The following is a 17,383-nucleotide window of genomic DNA, read 5'->3' on the forward strand; positions in this document are numbered from 1 at the left end:
CTTACATCTGCCTCACTCAGGAGTTGGGGGTTAATCTCTCGGGTCACGTGGAGAGGCGGTGTTTTGGTGTCCACTGTGGGTATCCCTTGTCTTCCTGTCCTTCGCAGACACTGCATTTGGGGAGAGGGTTGTATGTATTTTTGATTTGAGGGGTTGGTTTTCTTTCTTACCAATCAAAGTTCTGTGACAACCCTGCATTGAGCGGTCTGTTGGTGCCATTTTCCCGATAGCATTTGCTCCCTGAGTTTGTCACAGTTCGGTAATTCTTTTTTTTTTTTTTTTTTTTTTTTTTAAGATTTTTTTATTTATTCATTTGACAGATAGAGATCACAAGTAGGTAGAGAGACAGGCAGAGGGAGAGGAGGAAGCAGGCTCCCCGCTGAGCAGAGAGCCCGATGCGGGGCTCGATCCCAGGACTCTGGGATCATGACCCGAGCCGAAGGCAGAGGCTTTAACCCACTGAGCCACCCAGGCGCCCCACAGTTCGGTAATTCTTACAGTATTTCACACTTACTCATCATATGTGTGGTGACCTATGACCAGTGATTGTAGTTTGCTGAAAGCTCAGATGATAGTTAGCATATATTTAGCAGTAAAGAATTTTTTAAAAATATACTTCCTTTTATCTTTTTTTTTTTTTAAGACCTAAAGCTAGTTAATAACACATTTAAAAGACCACACCGTAGCGTAAACATAACTTCCGTCTGCATTGGGAAACCAGAAACTTCATTCGGCTCATGTTACCGTGGTGGCCTGGAGTTGGGGTCCGCCTGTGTTTGACTTATTTTGGATAAACACTCATGCGAAATGCCACAGCTGCCTTTAGAACCTGTGTTCATGCTGTCTGCTGGACTGCGCGCTCCTTTTGGTTTCACAGGAACTCACATGTTCTTACCATTCTTTCGGTTTTACTTTTTCATCTAGCGCATGTACGTGCAACGTTCAACGCGCCTTAAATACACACAGCTGGTGTCTGCACCTGTTCCGTGTTGATGCGGTTCAGTCTAGTTGACTCACTTGGATTATTAAATGGCATTTTGTTATATGAATCTCCCAGCATTATCCCTGTTACAATGCTGTGGCGGAGTCCCTGAGTGAGGTTTCTTGTGACCGTTTCTACGTAGAAGCAGAATTGCCGGGGTGTGGGTTATGTTTCACTTCGGTCTAGAAAACTCCAGGGTGGTGGTGCTGGCTTACCCTTTGAGCACTGCTTTCTCTGCACTTGTCTCAACACATGTCCTGCTTTTTAAATTTGCTCGCCTGGAGGGGAAGAATGGGATCTTGCTCTGGACTTCCTTCTCATACTTAACCTAATGAGGCTAAATACAATTTCTTAAAATTGTAATTCACCAAAAAAAAAAAAAAAAAAAAAAAAAAAGGTTGCCAATAGTTACTAATGGCCATTTCATTCCCTTCTTAAAAATTTTTAGGTTTGTCAGCAGCCCGAATGTGGACAGTGTAAAGCCTGTAAAGACATGGTTAAGTTCGGCGGTAGCGGGCGGAGCAAACAGGCTTGCCAGGAGAGGAGGTAGGTTTGGCTGACGCTCTCGTGGCAGAGGAAAATGCCAGTCGATAGCGAGTGAGCTTGGCCCAGAACAGGTGGGCCAGGGTACCCGGAGCAGACAGTTTTCCCTTATCTAGCGTTGTCACCAGGCCTGTCCCTTTATCTGACTACAAAAGCCCCAGTAGGTTTCACTTATAAAGGAGATTTGCTTATAACGAGTGACTTTACAGGTGCCCCAACATGGCCATGAAGGAGGCAGATGACGATGAAGAGGTCGATGATAATATTCCAGAGATGCCATCACCCAAAAAAATGCATCAGGGGAAGAAAAAGAAACAAAACAAGAACCGGATCTCTTGGGTTGGAGACGCTGTCAAGGTAATCCTGGAGACGATGGTCTTATTGTCACAGCTCTGAGAAAGTAGCCGCCCTGTGTGTCACTGCCACACCCCTTCAGCAACCTGAGTCCTGGGGCAGAGAAACCTGCTCATTTGCCCCCGAGAGGAGCGGGGCCAGTGGGAGAGGCCAGGGCCCTTGGCCATGCACCAGAAATGGTCTTTTGGGATTTTTTTGTTTTTGTTTGCTTGTGTGCCCCAAACTCTGTTTTCCTAACATTTCAAAGTGGGCATTTGACACTGTCCTGGAGTGTCAGGCTGGTTCTCCATCAAAGCTTGTTTCAAAGAGAGCCACCGCTGCCCCCTCTGGCCTGGGTGTGGGTGTTTTGGAGACACTAGCAGATTGCCTCCCTGTCGTTCTGTGATTGTCTAAGGCACAACTTTTTTTTTTTTTTTTTTTTTTTTTTTTTTTTTTTAAGATTTTATTTATTTATTTGACAGAGATCACAAGTAGGCAGAGAGGCAGGCAGAGAGAGAAGGGGGACGCAGGCTTGCCGCTGAGCAGAGAGCCTGATGCAGGGCTCTATCCCAGGACCCTGAGATCATGACCTGAGCTGAAGGCAGAGGCTTAATCCACTGAGCCACCCAGGTCCCCCTAAGGCACAACTTTTACCAAAGCTGGAGAGGTTCCCTTTCCTTTAGCATTGCTTCCTTGATGTCTGTAAGCCAAAGATCTGGTATGTGGCGTGAGGCCTTCCCCTGCCCGACGCTGCTGTAAGCCTGGGTGCAGCTAAGCCTCTGTCCTATGTGCTGATCCTCCCTCCAGGATAGGAAAGGGGCACGTACTGTCCAGTGGGCAGAGAGCTGGAGGGAGGTTGGGGCCTTGGAGGCTTCCTGAGGAGGCAGCACCTGAGCAGAGACCCTGAAGGTTGGCAAGGAACCAGCCTCACAAAGATGTGGGGGAGAGGCAGGGCGGGGGCCCTGAGTTGGAAACTAGCTTTCCTGGTGGGAGAAGTAGGTCCTCAAGACTGGCAGGAGTTGGGGGCAGGGTGTGGTCTTAGGACCTTGGCACGAGGAGCTGGGACCCGTGCCGTTTACAGTCAAATGCTGGTATCTGCTTTGCTGCCAGCACTGAAGGGCAGGGCTGATGAGGGAACGAGTGCTCTTTGCGCAGACTTCCAGCTAAGGGAGGCAGATGTTTTCTGTAGTAACCGGGTCGGTAGAGCCTCGTGACTTAACAAAATTGTTAGGAATTAGGCTTTTATGCAAAGTAATAGGAACAGGTAGGTCAAGCCGAGACTGACCTTCAGACCCATCCTCACCTGAAATGAAGCTCTCGTTTTCAGACTGATGGGAAGAAGAGTTACTTTAAGAAGGTGTGCATCGACTCAGAAACCCTGGAAGTGGGGGACTGTGTCTCTGTTATTCCAGATGACTCCTCAAAACCGCTGTATTTGGCAAGGTTTGTGTCTTTTCCTTTGCTTGACTTCAGCACACGTTCTTAGACCACTAGCAGATGCTCATGTTCGGAGAGCAGCGGCAGCTCTTTGCTAGGCTAATTGCAAAAAGAAAACACAAGTTGCCCTAAGTGGATTCAGTCCGGATTTGCCGGTCAAGTGCGTGCCTTTCTTCGGGCTCCAGGGTCACTGCGCTGTGGGAGGACAGCAGCAACGGGCAGATGTTCCATGCCCACTGGTTCTGCGCCGGGACAGACACGGTCCTCGGAGCCACGTCGGACCCCTTGGAGCTGTTCCTGGTGGACGAATGTGAGGACATGCAGCTTTCGTATATCCACAGCAAGGTGAAGGTCGTCTATAAAGCTCCATCGGAGAACTGGGCCTTGGAGGTGAGTGCCCAGCGCCCCTCGTGTGCCCTTCTCTCTCTGCGTGGGGTCGTGGCTGACACCAGGTCCTTGTGCTCAAAGGGAGGCTTGGATCCCGAGGCCATGATAGCGGAGGATGACGGAAAGACCTACTTCTACCAGCTGTGGTATGATCAAGACTACGCCAGATTCGAGTCCCCTCCGAAAACCCAGCCGACGGAGGAGAACAAGTACAAGTGAGTGCTGGCCCGGCCGGCGGTGCTCCAGGGCCTGCGCGGCTCTATGCGGCCCTCCGACTCTCATGCGTGCTGCTGTCTGCCGGGCTTCCTTTTCCCCACCAACTGAAGACGGCCTGACTTGGTCACAGTTGCTTTAAGTGTGTGGACGGACTGGGCGCGGAGTTCCCTTCATGAGAGGCTCTCCCGTCCAGGAGCAGAATGTGTGCTTCTGTGCGCTTTTCGGCGTCTGTGCTACAGACCTTGCACGTTTTCTTGTGTTTCTTAGAGGTTTTCTTCCATGAGTGCTCCCTTTGATGCTGCTTTATTCTACCTGGTGACTGACTGCTCTTAGGGAGGCTTGCTTTTTAAGATTTTCTCCAGATGTTCAGTGCTCCACACCTTCCTTTGTGGCTTCTGTGCCTCACTTGCTGGGACGCAGCATGGCTCCGGCGCCTCTCAGAGGCTGAGAGGGCCGCCTTGCACGCTTCTGGTGTTTCTCCCGTCAGCCTGCTGCTCCCTTGTGACTTGATCTCCAATGAGGGCCATTTCTAGCTCTCCTTTATGGGCTTATGGACGAGAAATAATGTTGAATTTTACCAGCTAGCTTTTCAGCCAATAGAGAACGGTCTGAGACTCCTTTGACTTGAGCTCTGACTGAACCACTCTGCGTTCTTGCTTGTGGTGTACTCTCTCCTGTACTCTACTTTCTGTGTGTCTTAGGGGTTTGGTTTGGTTTGGTTTTGCCTTTTTTATATCAACTACTCAAAAGTGGAATTGACTTGTCACTTTCTTGTGTTATATCTTGGGTCCCAAGTAAGTGTTTTCAAAGCGTGAACATAAACTACAGGAAAGCTATTTCCTGCAAATATTTGCAATATTTTCTGTTGGTCTTCAGAGTCTCTGGGCCTCTGGCTGCTCGTGCAGCTGCTGCTCAGCAGCTCAGGGCCTTTGTTTCTGTCCTTTGCTGCTTCAGATTCTGTGTAAGCTGTGCCCGTCTGGCTGAAATGAGGCAGAAAGAAATTCCCAGGGTCCTAGAACAGCTTGAGGACCTGGACACCCGGGTTCTCTACAGCTCGGCCACCAAGAACGGCATCCAGTATCGAGTGGGTGATGGCGTGTACCTCCTCCCTGAGGCCTTCACGTTCAAGTGAGTGCCCGCTTTGCCCAGGGCAGGGCCGTGAGCTCTGGACCAGCACAGAGTTCGCTTCGCGATGTCCCCCAGCCTGGACCCCGAGGACTAGCTGCTGCCTAAACTGTTACTGTAGTATCTGTGGTGACCAGCCACGGCCAGCCCTCCAGGGCAGAGTGAAGCTGTAAGCCTGATGGAAGCCCGAGGATGCACCGGCTAAGGGGGCGCTGGTGCGCGTGTTGGGGAGATGAGACCATCTCCTCTCAGGCACTTTCGGTCCCATGGGAGGATGGTCTCGCCCACCGAGCTCTTAGGATGAAGTGAGTTGAACGGAAAGCACTTAGCCCAGTGCCTGGCCTAGAGTAAGATTGAACAAACAGGAGTTGCAAGCCCACTGACCAGGAAGGAGCAAGACCTCTTTCTGAGTCGGGGTTGGGGCTCTTCGGTGACAAATAAAGCCGAGGAATTTCCACACTTGATCCAGTCTTTGTTCTAAGAATTAGCACATGGTTGCGTTGACAACCAGCACTTCCCGAGCTTCTCTGTTTCCCGACTTGCAGTGGCATTTCCCTAAAGTCCCAGTTGGAACCCGGTCCTCACCCCTCCATTCAGTTACTCTGAATTACAGAGCACAGGGCAGGGGCCTTCCGGCCTTGTGCGGTTGGCGCCTGGATCCCCCTTCAGCCCCGCTGTCCGTGGTGCGGAGGGGAGGGTGTCTGAGGTGCTGTGTGTCCTGGTGCCTGCTGCACAGCACAGGTGTCTGCACAGGTGCTTGGGGGTGCCCCTGGAGCCTGTCCAACTAAGGGGGCCTGGTGGGAAAGCACGGCAGCTGCCTTCCTGAATGGCAGCCTTGACAACGTGCAGCCAGATAGATGGCCAGTACCTCGGCAGCCAGGCCGCCTCTGGCTTGCCCAGACTGCGAGTCTCTGCCCTGTGCCTTTTGCAGCCTCACTGCTCGGTCAGCACCTCAGTCGGCAGAGCACAGGTTATGCCTTGGGAACAAGCCCATAGACGGGAGGTTTCCTTCTTGCCTGCGCTGTGTCCATCATAGTTCAGCAGGGCACTTGGCCAGTTGGGTCACTCGGAGCTGAGCTGGTGGAACCACTACCTTCTCAGAGTTGCCGGTCTGAGCCAAGGGGAAGCGCCCCAGAGGCTCTCCTGGCAATTAACTGTTCCCGCCCAGAAGTACCTGTATGTCCTTTCTCACACTCATTGAGCAGGATGAGTCACATGCCAGGAAGCGCGGTCCTGCTGTGTGGCCGGGAGCTGGGCAGACTGCGACAGTGTCAGTAGCTATTATAGCGAGCAGTGCACAGATGGAGAAGACTCGGTTTATTTTATTTTTTAAAGATTTCATTTATTTGACAGCCACACGAGCAGGTGAGGTGGGGCGGGTGGCAGGGAGAAGTAGGTTCTCCGCTGAGCAGGGAGCCTGATGTGGGGCTCGATCCCAGGACCCTGGGATCATTATCTGAGCCGAAGGCAGATGCCCAGGCGCCCCGAGAATGCTCATTTTAAACTATATGGGTGAGATTTAATCGTTCTCTAAGTCTCGGGGCACTTAGCTGCATTAGTTTCTAAGGTGTTCGAGCTAAGTAGTAGTTGTTACTGGCTGGTGAGGAAGGCCGAGGTCATTGCTTTTTGTGGTCTCACGTTCAGTTACGCGTAATGTTTGCTTCTCCGCAGCATCAAGCTGTCCAGTCCCGTCAAACGCCCGCGGAAGGAGCCTGTGGACGAAGATCTGTATCCAGAACACTACCGGAAGTACTCGGATTACATCAAAGGCAGTAACCTGGATGCTCCTGAGCCATATCGAATTGGCCGAATAAAAGAAATCTTCTGTATCAAGAAGAGCAACGGCAGGCCCAACGAGACTGACATCAAGATCAGAATCAACAAATTTTATAGGTCAGTGAAGGCCTCTGTTCTTCCGGGAGGCAGCAGTCTTTCTAGAAGTCTGAAATGGGGTCGTAACAGTGGTATTTTAAGACCTTGGTAAAGGCAGCTGTTTCTCTAAGTGTTTCTGATTATTTATCTAGTGGGTGATAACAGTGACTTAATTCTATTTCATAGCCTTGCTTTAGACCTTTGTTTTAAAGTGACAGAGTTCTCTGCCCCAAATCCTTACGCAGAAGTCAAGTGTGTGACAAAGTCAGGGATGGATTGTCTGGATTCTGCCCCCTCCCACCTCCCCTCCCCATTCTGTCCTCCTGTTCTTCCCAGGTGCCCCTTCCTGTTTCTGGGGTTCCCTCTGTCCTTTTCCCAAGTTCTTGGCTTCACTTAGTCTGCTTCTGGGATCCTAGTAACTCGTAGTGGTTAGGAGCTAACCTGAAAATAATCAGAGATGGGTATAAGGTTGTTTCACTTAACTAATGTATATCAAAGACTTTTTAAAGTCTTTGTAATAATCATTTGTATTAGCAGAAAAGAAACGAGAAGTCTGGCTAGGATAAGCAAGAGAAGAAAGCTCTAGATGCTTAATGGGCAGCGGGCAGCTCTTGTCCATGGTAAAGGAGCCAGCAAATCATTCCCTGAGCTCATGGCAAGGCATCACACTCAGTTGGTCGTGCCAATGAAGGGGGATAGAACTTAAGCTGAACTAACGGGGTTGTGGTCTTTACCTGTTGGTTTTCTGAGCACCCCCAGAAATGTGGTGCCGTTTAATTCTTTGTTAGTTAACAGCGAGAGAGAATTGCTAACCAAGACGCTTCCATTTTCAGGCCAGAGAACACCCACAAGTCTACCCCAGCAAGCTACCATGCAGACATCAACCTGCTTTACTGGAGCGATGAGGAGGTGGTCGTGGACTTCAAGGCCGTGCAGGGCCGCTGTACCGTGGAGTACGGGGAGGACCTGCCTGGGGGCCTCCAGGACTTCTCTGCAGGGGGGCCGGACCGCTTCTACTTCCTTGAGGTGGTACCCTGCACTGGCTGGAGGGAGGGGCTTCAGGTCAAAGTCCCAGCCCCCAAGAAAGTCGTGGAATTGCTCAGAGTATATCTGCAGTATTCGAGTTCTTCTGGAACTTACACTTCTTTCAGCCAGAAGTAACGTTTGAGAGTCCTTATGCATCTACAGTGCATTTGGAGACTAGTAGGTGGCCTGTGCTAGCCCTATCAGTGCCTTAATGTGAGCTAGGGAAAGGTGCCCCTTTGCCTGGCAGACTCAGTCCTGCCTATCAGTCCATTCAGGCATCTGTGGCCGGGTGAGGTGTATACGGCTGAGCACTGGTGACCGAGAAGGGATCTGGGAGTCTGTCAATGAAGCTAATCGCTTTTGAGCTGTTTGAGCGTGCCTTTTCCTGCATTAGGTCATCTGAAGTTGTTCCACGCCTGTCTCCCTCAGGTGGCCCTGTGGGAGGCCCAGTTGTCACTTTGCCTATTTTTAGAATGAGTAGGCCAGGTACTTAGAATAGCAGGAGTTCCAGTGTTGGCCCCATAAAATGTTTATATCGTAGAACTCCCCTCCCCCCGCCCCTGCTTCCAGCATAATAAAATCGAAGTATTCTTATTGATGGTTAATTGCTTGTGGCCGTAATTAGGGAGAAATTAAGTGGATCTTTATCAGATTAACTTAAATTCTCTTTGTTAGAAAAGGGACCAGTGTATGGGACGCCTGGGTGGCTCAGTGGGTTAGGCCGCTGCCTTCGGCTCGGGTCATGATCCTAGGGTCCTGGGATCGAGTCCCGTATCGGGCTCCTTGCTCAGCGGGGAGCCTGCCTCTCTCTCTCCGCCTCTGCCTGCCTCTCTGCCTGCTTGTGTGCTTTCTCTCTCTCTCGTTCTGACAAATAAATAAATAAAATCTTTAAAAAAAAAAAAAAGAAAAGAAAAGGGACCAGTGTATTTCTCTGCCAGACTGTTGTGGTTTTTTTCCTTCTTAGGCCTATAATGCGAAGAACAAAAGCTTTGAAGATCCTCCAAACCATGCCCGCAGCCCTGGAAATAAAGGGAAAGGGAAGGGTAAAGGTACGTCATTATTCCACACGGATCTCGAGTCTGTCTTACATAATTCGGGAACTCATGAGTCCTTTGGTATGAAAACACAGCTTCTGCTGTTAGCTTGTTCTTTGCTGTGAATTCAAAATGAGGGTTTAAGGAGAGCAGGTTAGGGCTCTGACCTAACTTGTGGCCTGTCTCTTCCAGGGAAGGGCAGGGCAAAGTCTCAGACATGTGAGCCGAGTGAGCCCGAGACCGAAATTAAACTGCCTAAGCTTCGGACCTTGGATGTGTTTTCCGGCTGCGGGGGCTTGTCAGAAGGCTTCCACCAAGCAGGTACGCACCGTGAGAGTCTGTTTGTGCAACTAGTCAAACTGGATGAGGCAGGTTCTACCCGGAAGACGTTTCTGGCTCCGGTCACAGTTCTGCCTCCAGTGTGATTCGAGGGGATGCTTCGCACACCTTTGTCCTTGTATGTCCCAGGCATCTCGGAAACACTGTGGGCCATTGAGATGTGGGACCCTGCGGCCCAGGCATTTCGGCTCAACAATCCCGGGTCCACGGTGTTCACGGAGGACTGCAACGTACTGCTGAAGCTGGTCATGGCCGGGGAGGCAACCAACTCCCGGGGTCAGAAGCTGCCTCAGAAGGGAGACGTGGAGATGCTGTGCGGTGGGCCGCCTTGCCAAGGGTTTAGTGGCATGAACCGCTTCAACTCTCGGACCTACTCCAAGTTCAAGAACTCCCTGGTGGTTTCCTTTCTCAGGTAAACAGAGTAGATGCCCCTGTGGTCAGGGCTGCCTGAGGGTGCTAGCGTGCCTGCTGCAGGCCGTGCGGGCGAGACGCCCAGCCTCTGCCTCCAGGGAGCTGGTGGCTGGCTTCTCGGCAGAGAGACTTGAGTCAGCAGGTGTAGCTTCTGGTAGAGGGGTTCTTCATTTGGTGCGTGTGTATGACCCCCGTGGTCTCTGCCGCCTCCCACAGCTACTGTGACTACTACCGGCCCCGCTACTTCCTGCTGGAGAACGTGCGGAACTTCGTCTCCTTCAAGCGCTCCATGGTCCTGAAGCTCACTCTCCGCTGCCTGGTCCGCATGGGCTACCAGTGCACCTTCGGCGTGCTGCAGGTGGGCGGCCAGGGTGGGGCAGCGCGTGGGGTCCCAGGCGGCGGCAGATGGTTTCTAACGAAAGCAGAGTTGAACGGGACAGGCCTGTAACACAGTGACCTGTGCCACTGAGCGTGGGTGAGGTGGTGGCTGGGACACGGATCCGGCACTCCAGGAAGTCCACTTCCCTCTTATGGCCTCGAGAGTCGTGTTCTCTGGTGCCCGCGGCGGGGGCCGAGTGTCTCCAGCCCCTTTCCCTTGAGAGGGAAGGGTGGTGGCCAGCCCGGAGCTCTGGGGAGCAGTTAGATCCCCGTGGGGGGTGGGGAAGCCGGAAGTGCAGAGCTAAACCGCCAGCGCTCACGGCGGTCTCTCTCGGGTGAACGAGCGCGCGTACAAACCGCAGGAGAAGGGGAAGGTCGTACTCCAGGGAGCGACGGGCAGCTTTGTCTGCGCGGTGATCAGAGGGAACTATGCTTGATCTGAAAAGCTGCTAGTCTGTATGTACCTGTTCAGTAACTAATGGCATAACGACAGCTGAAGCAGTGCTCAAAAATGGGGAGAAAGTCTGGCTGGGAGGCAGTGAGGTAGTGCCTGCATGAGCGAGGCGCTGGGCTGCCCCCCGGCCCCCAGCCCCCGTGTCCAGCGTTCGTGGGTCCTGGGCTCACCCACCAAACCGAGAGCGCTGAGATCACGGGGCCCCGCGTAGAGCTCTCGAAAGAGCTGGCTGCAGTTGCCGGCACGCTTTACTTCCGTCTTCGGGGACCAGTGGCCTTGGCATGGGCTCTCCTGCCTTTCATCTGGTCCCACTTACTCTTGTTGGGAGCAAACCTGCTGGGTTAAGTAGGGGCCGGTTGGAGGCGCCCGCCTGAGTGTGCGTGTCCGGCGTTCTCCGCAGGCTGGTCAGTACGGCGTGGCCCAGACGCGGAGGCGGGCCATCATCCTGGCTGCGGCCCCCGGAGAGCAGCTTCCCCTGTTCCCAGAGCCGCTGCACGTGTTCGCGCCGCGGGCCTGCCAGCTGAGCGTCGTAGTGGACGACAAGAAGTTCGTCAGCAACATCACCAGGTGGGAGCCTGCGCACCCCGCCGTGTCGTGCTTGTTCCCCGGCAGGTGGGGTGTTGGCGGGTCTTTGGAGAGGCCTGAGCCGAGAACGTGTTAGCGCAGGCGGCAAGGTGCCGGCCTCCCGCACAAGCACTTCCTCCTCTGGTCTTGCTCTGGCCTCAGGGTGAGGGCTACACGCGGGGCAGCCGCCAGACCTGGATGTCATCGGGAGCAGAACCCGTAGTACAGCTTATCCTCTTCGTATACTTGCGGCCTTGGGCAGCCCTTTGACTTCTGAGCTAGGTTGTCCTCTCTGGAGGGGGCAGTGCCAGCCGCCAGGCTGTAACGTGAGGGGCAGTGCCAGCCGCCACCTGTAACGTGAGGGACAGTCGTGGCCTGGGTTCCCAGGTTGTCAGCGGTCTGCTCTGCTGTTGCAGGTTAAGCTCAGGCCCGTTCCGGACCATCACCGTGCGGGACACCATGTCTGACCTCCCTGAGGTCCGGAATGGAGCTTCGTCCCTTGAGATCTTGTACAACGGGGAGCCTCAGTCCTGGTTCCAGAGGCAGCTCAGGGGGGCACAGTACCAGCCCATCCTCAGGGACCACATCTGTAAGGTAACAGCACCCTGCCAGAGCAGGGCCAGCCTGGTGGGACCAGTGGCCTCATGAGAATGGAACGTGTGGTTGGAGCCAAGCCAGGGCTTGGGGTGGGAGGCAGGATCTGAGCCTGGCCCCTTCCAGTTCAGCCCAGATCAGCGTCCTCTCAGCTGGTTCCCACCCTGCTCTCCTGCCTCCTGCTTTTCTTCCTGCCCCTGCCGTCCATGCCCCCTGCAGCAGGGCTCGGCCACTGCCCCCTCGGACTGACCTCATCTCTTCTGCCCATGTTCTGTGTGTTCTCCCAGATACACCAGCTCTTTCTCTGTGTGGTTCTCTGATCACGCGGGGGCCTGCTCACCTGTCACCACCTCAGAGAAGCCCTCTCAGCTTGCCCTAAGCTGTCCCTTCACCTGTTCTCCCCCATGCTGTTCCACGTCCCTGCTTTGCTACCTCCATGGCACGTGCAGTCCCCAGGCTGTTGATTTGGGCCACCATTTGTCTCCCACGATGGGATACAGACCCCTCGGGGGTTCCCGGGCACTGTGGTGTTTCCAGTGCCGAGAATGGTGGCATCCAGCCTCCCACGGGTGCTTCATGCTCCCTGACTGAAGCGACAGCTGGGCCCTGCTGCGCTTTTTCAGGACATGAGTGCGTTGGTGGCGGCCCGCATGCGGCACATCCCTCTGGCGCCCGGCTCTGACTGGCGCGACCTGCCGAATATCGAGGTGCGGCTCTCCGACGGCACCATGGCCAGGAAGCTGCGCTACACGTACCACGACAAGAAGAATGGCTGCAGCAGCACCGGGGCCCTCCGCGGAGTCTGCTCCTGCGTGGAAGGTGGGGACCCTGCCGGTGCCCGGGGTGGGACTTCCCTTGGGTTTACCTTGAAGCGCAACTCCCAGCCCCCTTAGCTTCTCATGGCCTGCAGCAGTCCGGGGGCTCCCGGCCGGTGATGCTGGGGACTGCCGCTCACTGACCTGGGCAAGTCACAGACAGCCCAACCCTGGACGTCCCTGCTGTAAATAGGTGCTGAGTGCACGCTGTGTGTGTGGCTGGGGACTGTCGCTGCTCTGTCCCTCCCGTTCCATAACCGCAGTCTCATCGCAGCCCTCTCTTCCAGCGGGCAAAGCCTGTGACTCTGCAGCTAGACAGTTCAACACCCTCATCCCCTGGTGCTTGCCCCACACCGGGAACAGGCACAACCACTGGGCCGGCCTCTACGGACGGCTGGAGTGGGACGGCTTCTTCAGCACGACTGTCACCAACCCTGAGCCCATGGGCAAGCAGGTAGGGCTGGGGCCTGGGGTCCTGCTAGGAGGGGACAGAGGCATGGGCTCAGCGGGCGGGGGCGGCCCACGAGAGGCTGGCACTCCTCTCCACCTCCTCCCTCTGTGCTGATGGAGACCGGCTCGGCCATCAAGCCTAAGGCTGGAGTTTCCAATGGGGCCGATGGGCCCAGGCTTGTTCCCCTTCCCCACCTCACCTCTCGCCCCCAGGGCCGCGTTCTCCACCCCGAGCAGCACCGCGTCGTGAGTGTGCGGGAGTGTGCCCGCTCCCAGGGCTTCCCGGACACCTACCGGCTGTTCGGCAACATCCTCGATAAGCACCGGCAGGTCAGTGGGGAGTGGGGCTGGGCCTGCTTTTCCTCTGGCCTTGAGCAGGGGCCGAATGACACCAAGTGGCCCTGATGGCACAGGCCCGTCAGTCTGACCAGGGGCAGGGTGTGTGAGTGGAGAGCAGGACTCACCTGGTCCCTTCTGAGGGGACACCGAGCAGCCAGAGTTCTTTGGCCAATTGGCCTCCGTATTCCCAGGCAGGGGATGCCAGGACGGAGGGACCCCGGCCCTAGGGCCCAGGGTGCGCGCAGGCCAGGCTGTTGTTCGTTGAGCACATTGGTTGCTGTTTATAGCTCTGAGGCAAGTTTAGCCCAAAGGAAAGTTCCAGGGCACTGAACTTCAGTGAGGGAGCAGAGGAAACGTGCAGTGGTGGAAATTCACACTTGCTAAGGCTGGGAAGGAACCCGCCGTCCCTCGCTGATGCTCAGGGTGTTGAGCTAGCTGTTTCTTAAATGGATTTCCGTCTAAGAAACGCCTGCGCATTGCTCACAAAGCCAGCAGCGCCTGCGCTTCTAGCAGAAACCTCCTGCCTCCCCCCACCCCCCAAGTCCTGCTGTCTAGAAACAACCCCTCTTGGCCGGAAGTGGAGCGTGGTGCATCCGCATCTGGCTGAGTTTTTCTGAAGCCCTTTAAAGGCCCCTTTTCTGTGGGTGGGTCTTGACACGGGGTTTCAGGTGTGAGGATGGGCTGGTTGGAGGGTCCCAGAGCCATCATGGTAGAAGGGCTTTGGAAGCCCACGTGAGCAGGAGACCTGGGCTTTCGTGCCCTCATTGCTGTTCTGACAAGAGGCGGGTGCTGACCCCCGTCGTGCCAAGCCAGGCATCTCCCTCCTTCCCTCCTGCAGGTGGGTAACGCTGTGCCACCGCCTCTGGCCAAAGCCATTGGCTTGGAGATCAAGCGCTGTATGTTGGCCAAAGCTCGAGAGAGTGCCTCAGGTACGGTGCGGGGCGTGTGGTTGGCTCTGGGCCCTTTCCTCGGGCCTCCCTGTGGCCTGGCTCAGACGCTGGCCAGGGCGGCCTGGGAATCCCTGGGAGTCCCCGGGAGCAGTCTCGCTGAACGTCCCTTCCGAGCTGCTGCCGCTGCCTGTCTGCTGCGCCATCAGCAGGGACACCTGGCTGCTGTCATAGCCCTTGGTTTCAGCCTGTTTGCCGTGCTTGCGTGTTGCTTAGTGTCCGTCACACGTGTGCTCTGCGGTGACTTCCCTTTTTATGTCCCTTCAGTTAAAACCAAGGAAGAGGAGTCTGCTAAGGACTAGTCTTGCCCTCCCGTCGCCCTCGTTTCTGGCACCAGGGATCCCCAACATGCACTGATGTTGTATTTTTAACATGTCAATCTGTCAGTTCAAATGTGTCGTTCACAGTGTTTGTGGCCTTGGCTGACATGAAGCTGTTCTGTGAGGTTTGCTTATCAACTAATGACTTAGTGATCAAACTGTGCCGTACTTTGTGCATTCTGGATTTTAAAAGTTTTTTATTCTGCGTTGTATCAAATCTACCACTGTATGAGTGGAAATTAAGACTTTATGTAGTTTTTATATGTTGTAATATTTCTTCAAATAAATCTCTCCTATAAACCACCCTGGCTGATGACTTGTGATTTCCGAGGGGCTTCCGGCTGACTCACAGCTGCATCTGGGTGCGCATGGGCTCCTCAGGGCTGAAGGGGACTCCACAGAGTGGTCAGGTGGAAGTTAGATCACTCCCGGGGTGCAGTGTCCGTGCTTGGGGTGGGGGTCAACTTGCGACAGGTCTGGCAAGTGGAATTTGTTAGTGTGGCTTCCAGGAAAGCCTTTTAAGGGAGCAGTCTTCATGCTGGCCTTTCCCAGCATAGCCTTTCTTTGCTCTGGAATGGAAGGGGATGCCTGGTGGCACAGCAGCCATCTTGTGACTATGAGGATAGAAGCCCTGTGTAGTCGATGGTGGAGAAAGAAGAGTGGCTTGGAGCCCTGGCCTGGTGCCCACAGACAAACTGAATATTTTAGGTAGGCTTCCTGGGCATTCAGCCTAATTCAGTCCTACCGAATTCTAAGACCGACCTTTCCTTTGGTTTGTCTTTGGGAAAGGACTTGCTATAAAGTGCCAACAAAGCAGAAGCAGACCAAGAAGTGTTAGTCACCAGCACTCACGACATAGGGAACCACTGCTAGGATAAGGAACGCCCCTCCTACCACCACTACCGGTAAATGGCGCCCCTGGTGGCCCGTTAGCTGTCGCTTTCCCCTCAGTGAGTGACAGTCTCTGGTCATAAGAGTGAAGGACCAAACCTAGTTCAACTGTAAAACTTAAAACTACCTTCCTGCTAAGGGCCTAGATGCTTCCCTCCTGTTGTAAACAGTGCTGCGCTGAACATCCCTGTGCGCGCTTTTCCGTCTCCTCCAGGGAAACGCCTGGGGGTGCCTGATCATTGAGTGTGAATGTTTCCTGTTTCTACTTCAGAACATGGGACCAACCTACCCGTCTAGAGGTTTTAACGTGCGAACATTCAAATGGTGCGAACAGTGCGAACTTCCCTTTAGCCTACCCTGGCTTTTGCTTCTTTAGTCCTCGTCAGTGACCTAGAGAGAGCCTTGTTAGCATTTTAAAGAGCGACTGAACATTTTCAGGTGTCCAGTGGCCACTGGAAGGTGTTCCCTGTCCCTGATGCCTCGTGAGTTGGTCTTTGCTGATTGCCTTTTGGGCATTCGATTTTCCCCCTTGCTTGTTACTTGGATCTTGAGTCGTCCTATCTTTACCAGATAGGAATCTTATTTTTAGGGATTAGATTTACATGTGTCTGCTTTTCTGTTATTCAGAGGCAAAGTGTAAAGGTTCTCCCTACCCCCAGATCAGAAACTAGTGCTTTCTTCCATATTTCTATGGCCCCTTGTTATTTGTTTTATTTTGTTCTGTTTGGCCCCTTGTTTTTTTTGTTTTTTGTTTGTTTGTTTGTTTGTTTTTTAAAGATTTTACTTATTTATTTGACAGAGATCACAAGTAGGCAGAGAGGCAGGCGGGGGTGGGGGGCGAAGCAGGCTCCCTGCTGGTCAGAGAGCCTGATGTGGGGCTCGATCCCAGGACCCTGAGATCATGACCCGAGCTGAAGGTAGAGGCTTAACCCACTGAGCCACCCAGGCGCCCCAGGCCCCTCGTTTTTAACGTTGCTTCTGTGAGGATGAAAATAAACACCTCAGCTATTTACTGACCAGGTAACAAATGCACGCGGTGAACACAACAGCTTGGTAAGGTTCCCCCATTAGATTTTATTTCCTGTTAGACCTTCGGTTTGCCCACCTAATTTTCTTTTTTTTTTTTTTTTTACACTAAAAATTCATTTAGAAAGTATATTGTGAGGGGCGCCTGGGTGGTTCAGTTGGTTAAGCATCTGCCTCTTGATCTTGGCTGAGCTCCTGATCTCAGGGTCCTGGGATTGAGCCCCGTGTCAGGACACACTGAGCGGGGAGTCTGCTTCAGGATTCTCTTTCTCCCTCTGTCCCCCTCTTAAAAAAAGGAGAAAAAAAAGTATATTGTGAGTAGAGTGAAGTATGTTAAACCTTTTCCCCATTCCTAAACCCTTTGATTAAGACAATGGAATCCTTACCTCCCGAAGTCGTCCTCTGCCCAAGTACAGCGTGTGTATTTTATTTTTTCCTGCTACGAACAGTAGCGTTGACTGAAACTACACTTCAAAAGCTATTCTACCTGTGAATGTCTTGCTGGGCCCCTGGTCTGGTTCTGTCTTGTTTCTGTCGAGGTCTAATAGGAAAACAGTCCTGAACATACAGCTTGTATTTTGATAAATGAGCCCACATCCCTTTTACTATTCTTTTTGCCTTTTTTTTTTTCTCAAGATTTTCTTTGGGGCGCCTGGGAGGCTCATACAGTTGAGCATATGCCTTTGGCTCAGGTCATGATCCCAGGGTCCCAGGATTGAACTCCCATTTCGGGCTCCCTGCTCAGCAGGGAGTCTGCTTCTCCCTCTCCCACTCCCCCTGCTTGTGTTCCCTCTCTCGCTGAGTCTCTCTCTGTCAAATAAGTAAATAAAATCTTAAAAAAAAAAAAAAAAAAAAAAAAAAACTTTAGATTTGGCATATCTTCTAAAAACCTTTGGGTAT

General features: G+C 53.3%; 1 protein-coding gene across 4 annotated transcripts in view; it reads left to right on the forward strand.

Moving 5' to 3' along the window:
• Window positions 1–14,869, forward strand: part of LOC111162394 (DNA methyltransferase 1) — a 44,936-nt gene extending 30,067 nt beyond the window's left edge. For 3 of the 4 annotated variants that reach the window (XM_022526785.1, XM_022526787.1, XM_022526788.1), the window contains 19 exons: window positions 1,431–1,528; window positions 1,735–1,882; window positions 3,186–3,301; window positions 3,481–3,685; window positions 3,764–3,897; window positions 4,853–5,026; window positions 6,695–6,916; window positions 7,729–7,921; window positions 8,886–8,970; window positions 9,148–9,276; window positions 9,424–9,706; window positions 9,922–10,063; window positions 10,938–11,104; window positions 11,518–11,695; window positions 12,319–12,514; window positions 12,798–12,964; window positions 13,174–13,290; window positions 14,138–14,228; window positions 14,514–14,869. In XM_022526785.1, coding sequence (XP_022382493.1) covers window positions 1,431–1,528; window positions 1,735–1,882; window positions 3,186–3,301; window positions 3,481–3,685; window positions 3,764–3,897; window positions 4,853–5,026; window positions 6,695–6,916; window positions 7,729–7,921; window positions 8,886–8,970; window positions 9,148–9,276; window positions 9,424–9,706; window positions 9,922–10,063; window positions 10,938–11,104; window positions 11,518–11,695; window positions 12,319–12,514; window positions 12,798–12,964; window positions 13,174–13,290; window positions 14,138–14,228; window positions 14,514–14,548 — 2,880 coding nt within the window. In that variant the 3' untranslated portion in view covers window positions 14,549–14,869. Of the gene's footprint in view, window positions 1–1,430; window positions 1,529–1,734; window positions 1,883–3,185; window positions 3,302–3,480; window positions 3,686–3,763; window positions 3,898–4,852; window positions 5,027–6,694; window positions 6,917–7,728; window positions 7,922–8,885; window positions 8,971–9,147; window positions 9,277–9,423; window positions 9,707–9,921; window positions 10,064–10,937; window positions 11,105–11,517; window positions 11,696–12,318; window positions 12,530–12,797; window positions 12,965–13,173; window positions 13,291–14,137; window positions 14,229–14,513 lie in introns of all 4 variants that reach the window. The other variant, XM_022526786.1, reaches the window with a different exon arrangement.
• The last annotated feature ends 2,514 nt before the right edge of the window (window positions 14,870–17,383 follow it).

This window comes from Enhydra lutris, unplaced genomic scaffold, assembly GCF_002288905.1.
Source record: "Enhydra lutris kenyoni isolate GAN:26980312 unplaced genomic scaffold, ASM228890v2 scaffoldscaffold92, whole genome shotgun sequence".
Taxonomy (NCBI): domain Eukaryota; kingdom Metazoa; phylum Chordata; class Mammalia; order Carnivora; family Mustelidae; genus Enhydra; species Enhydra lutris.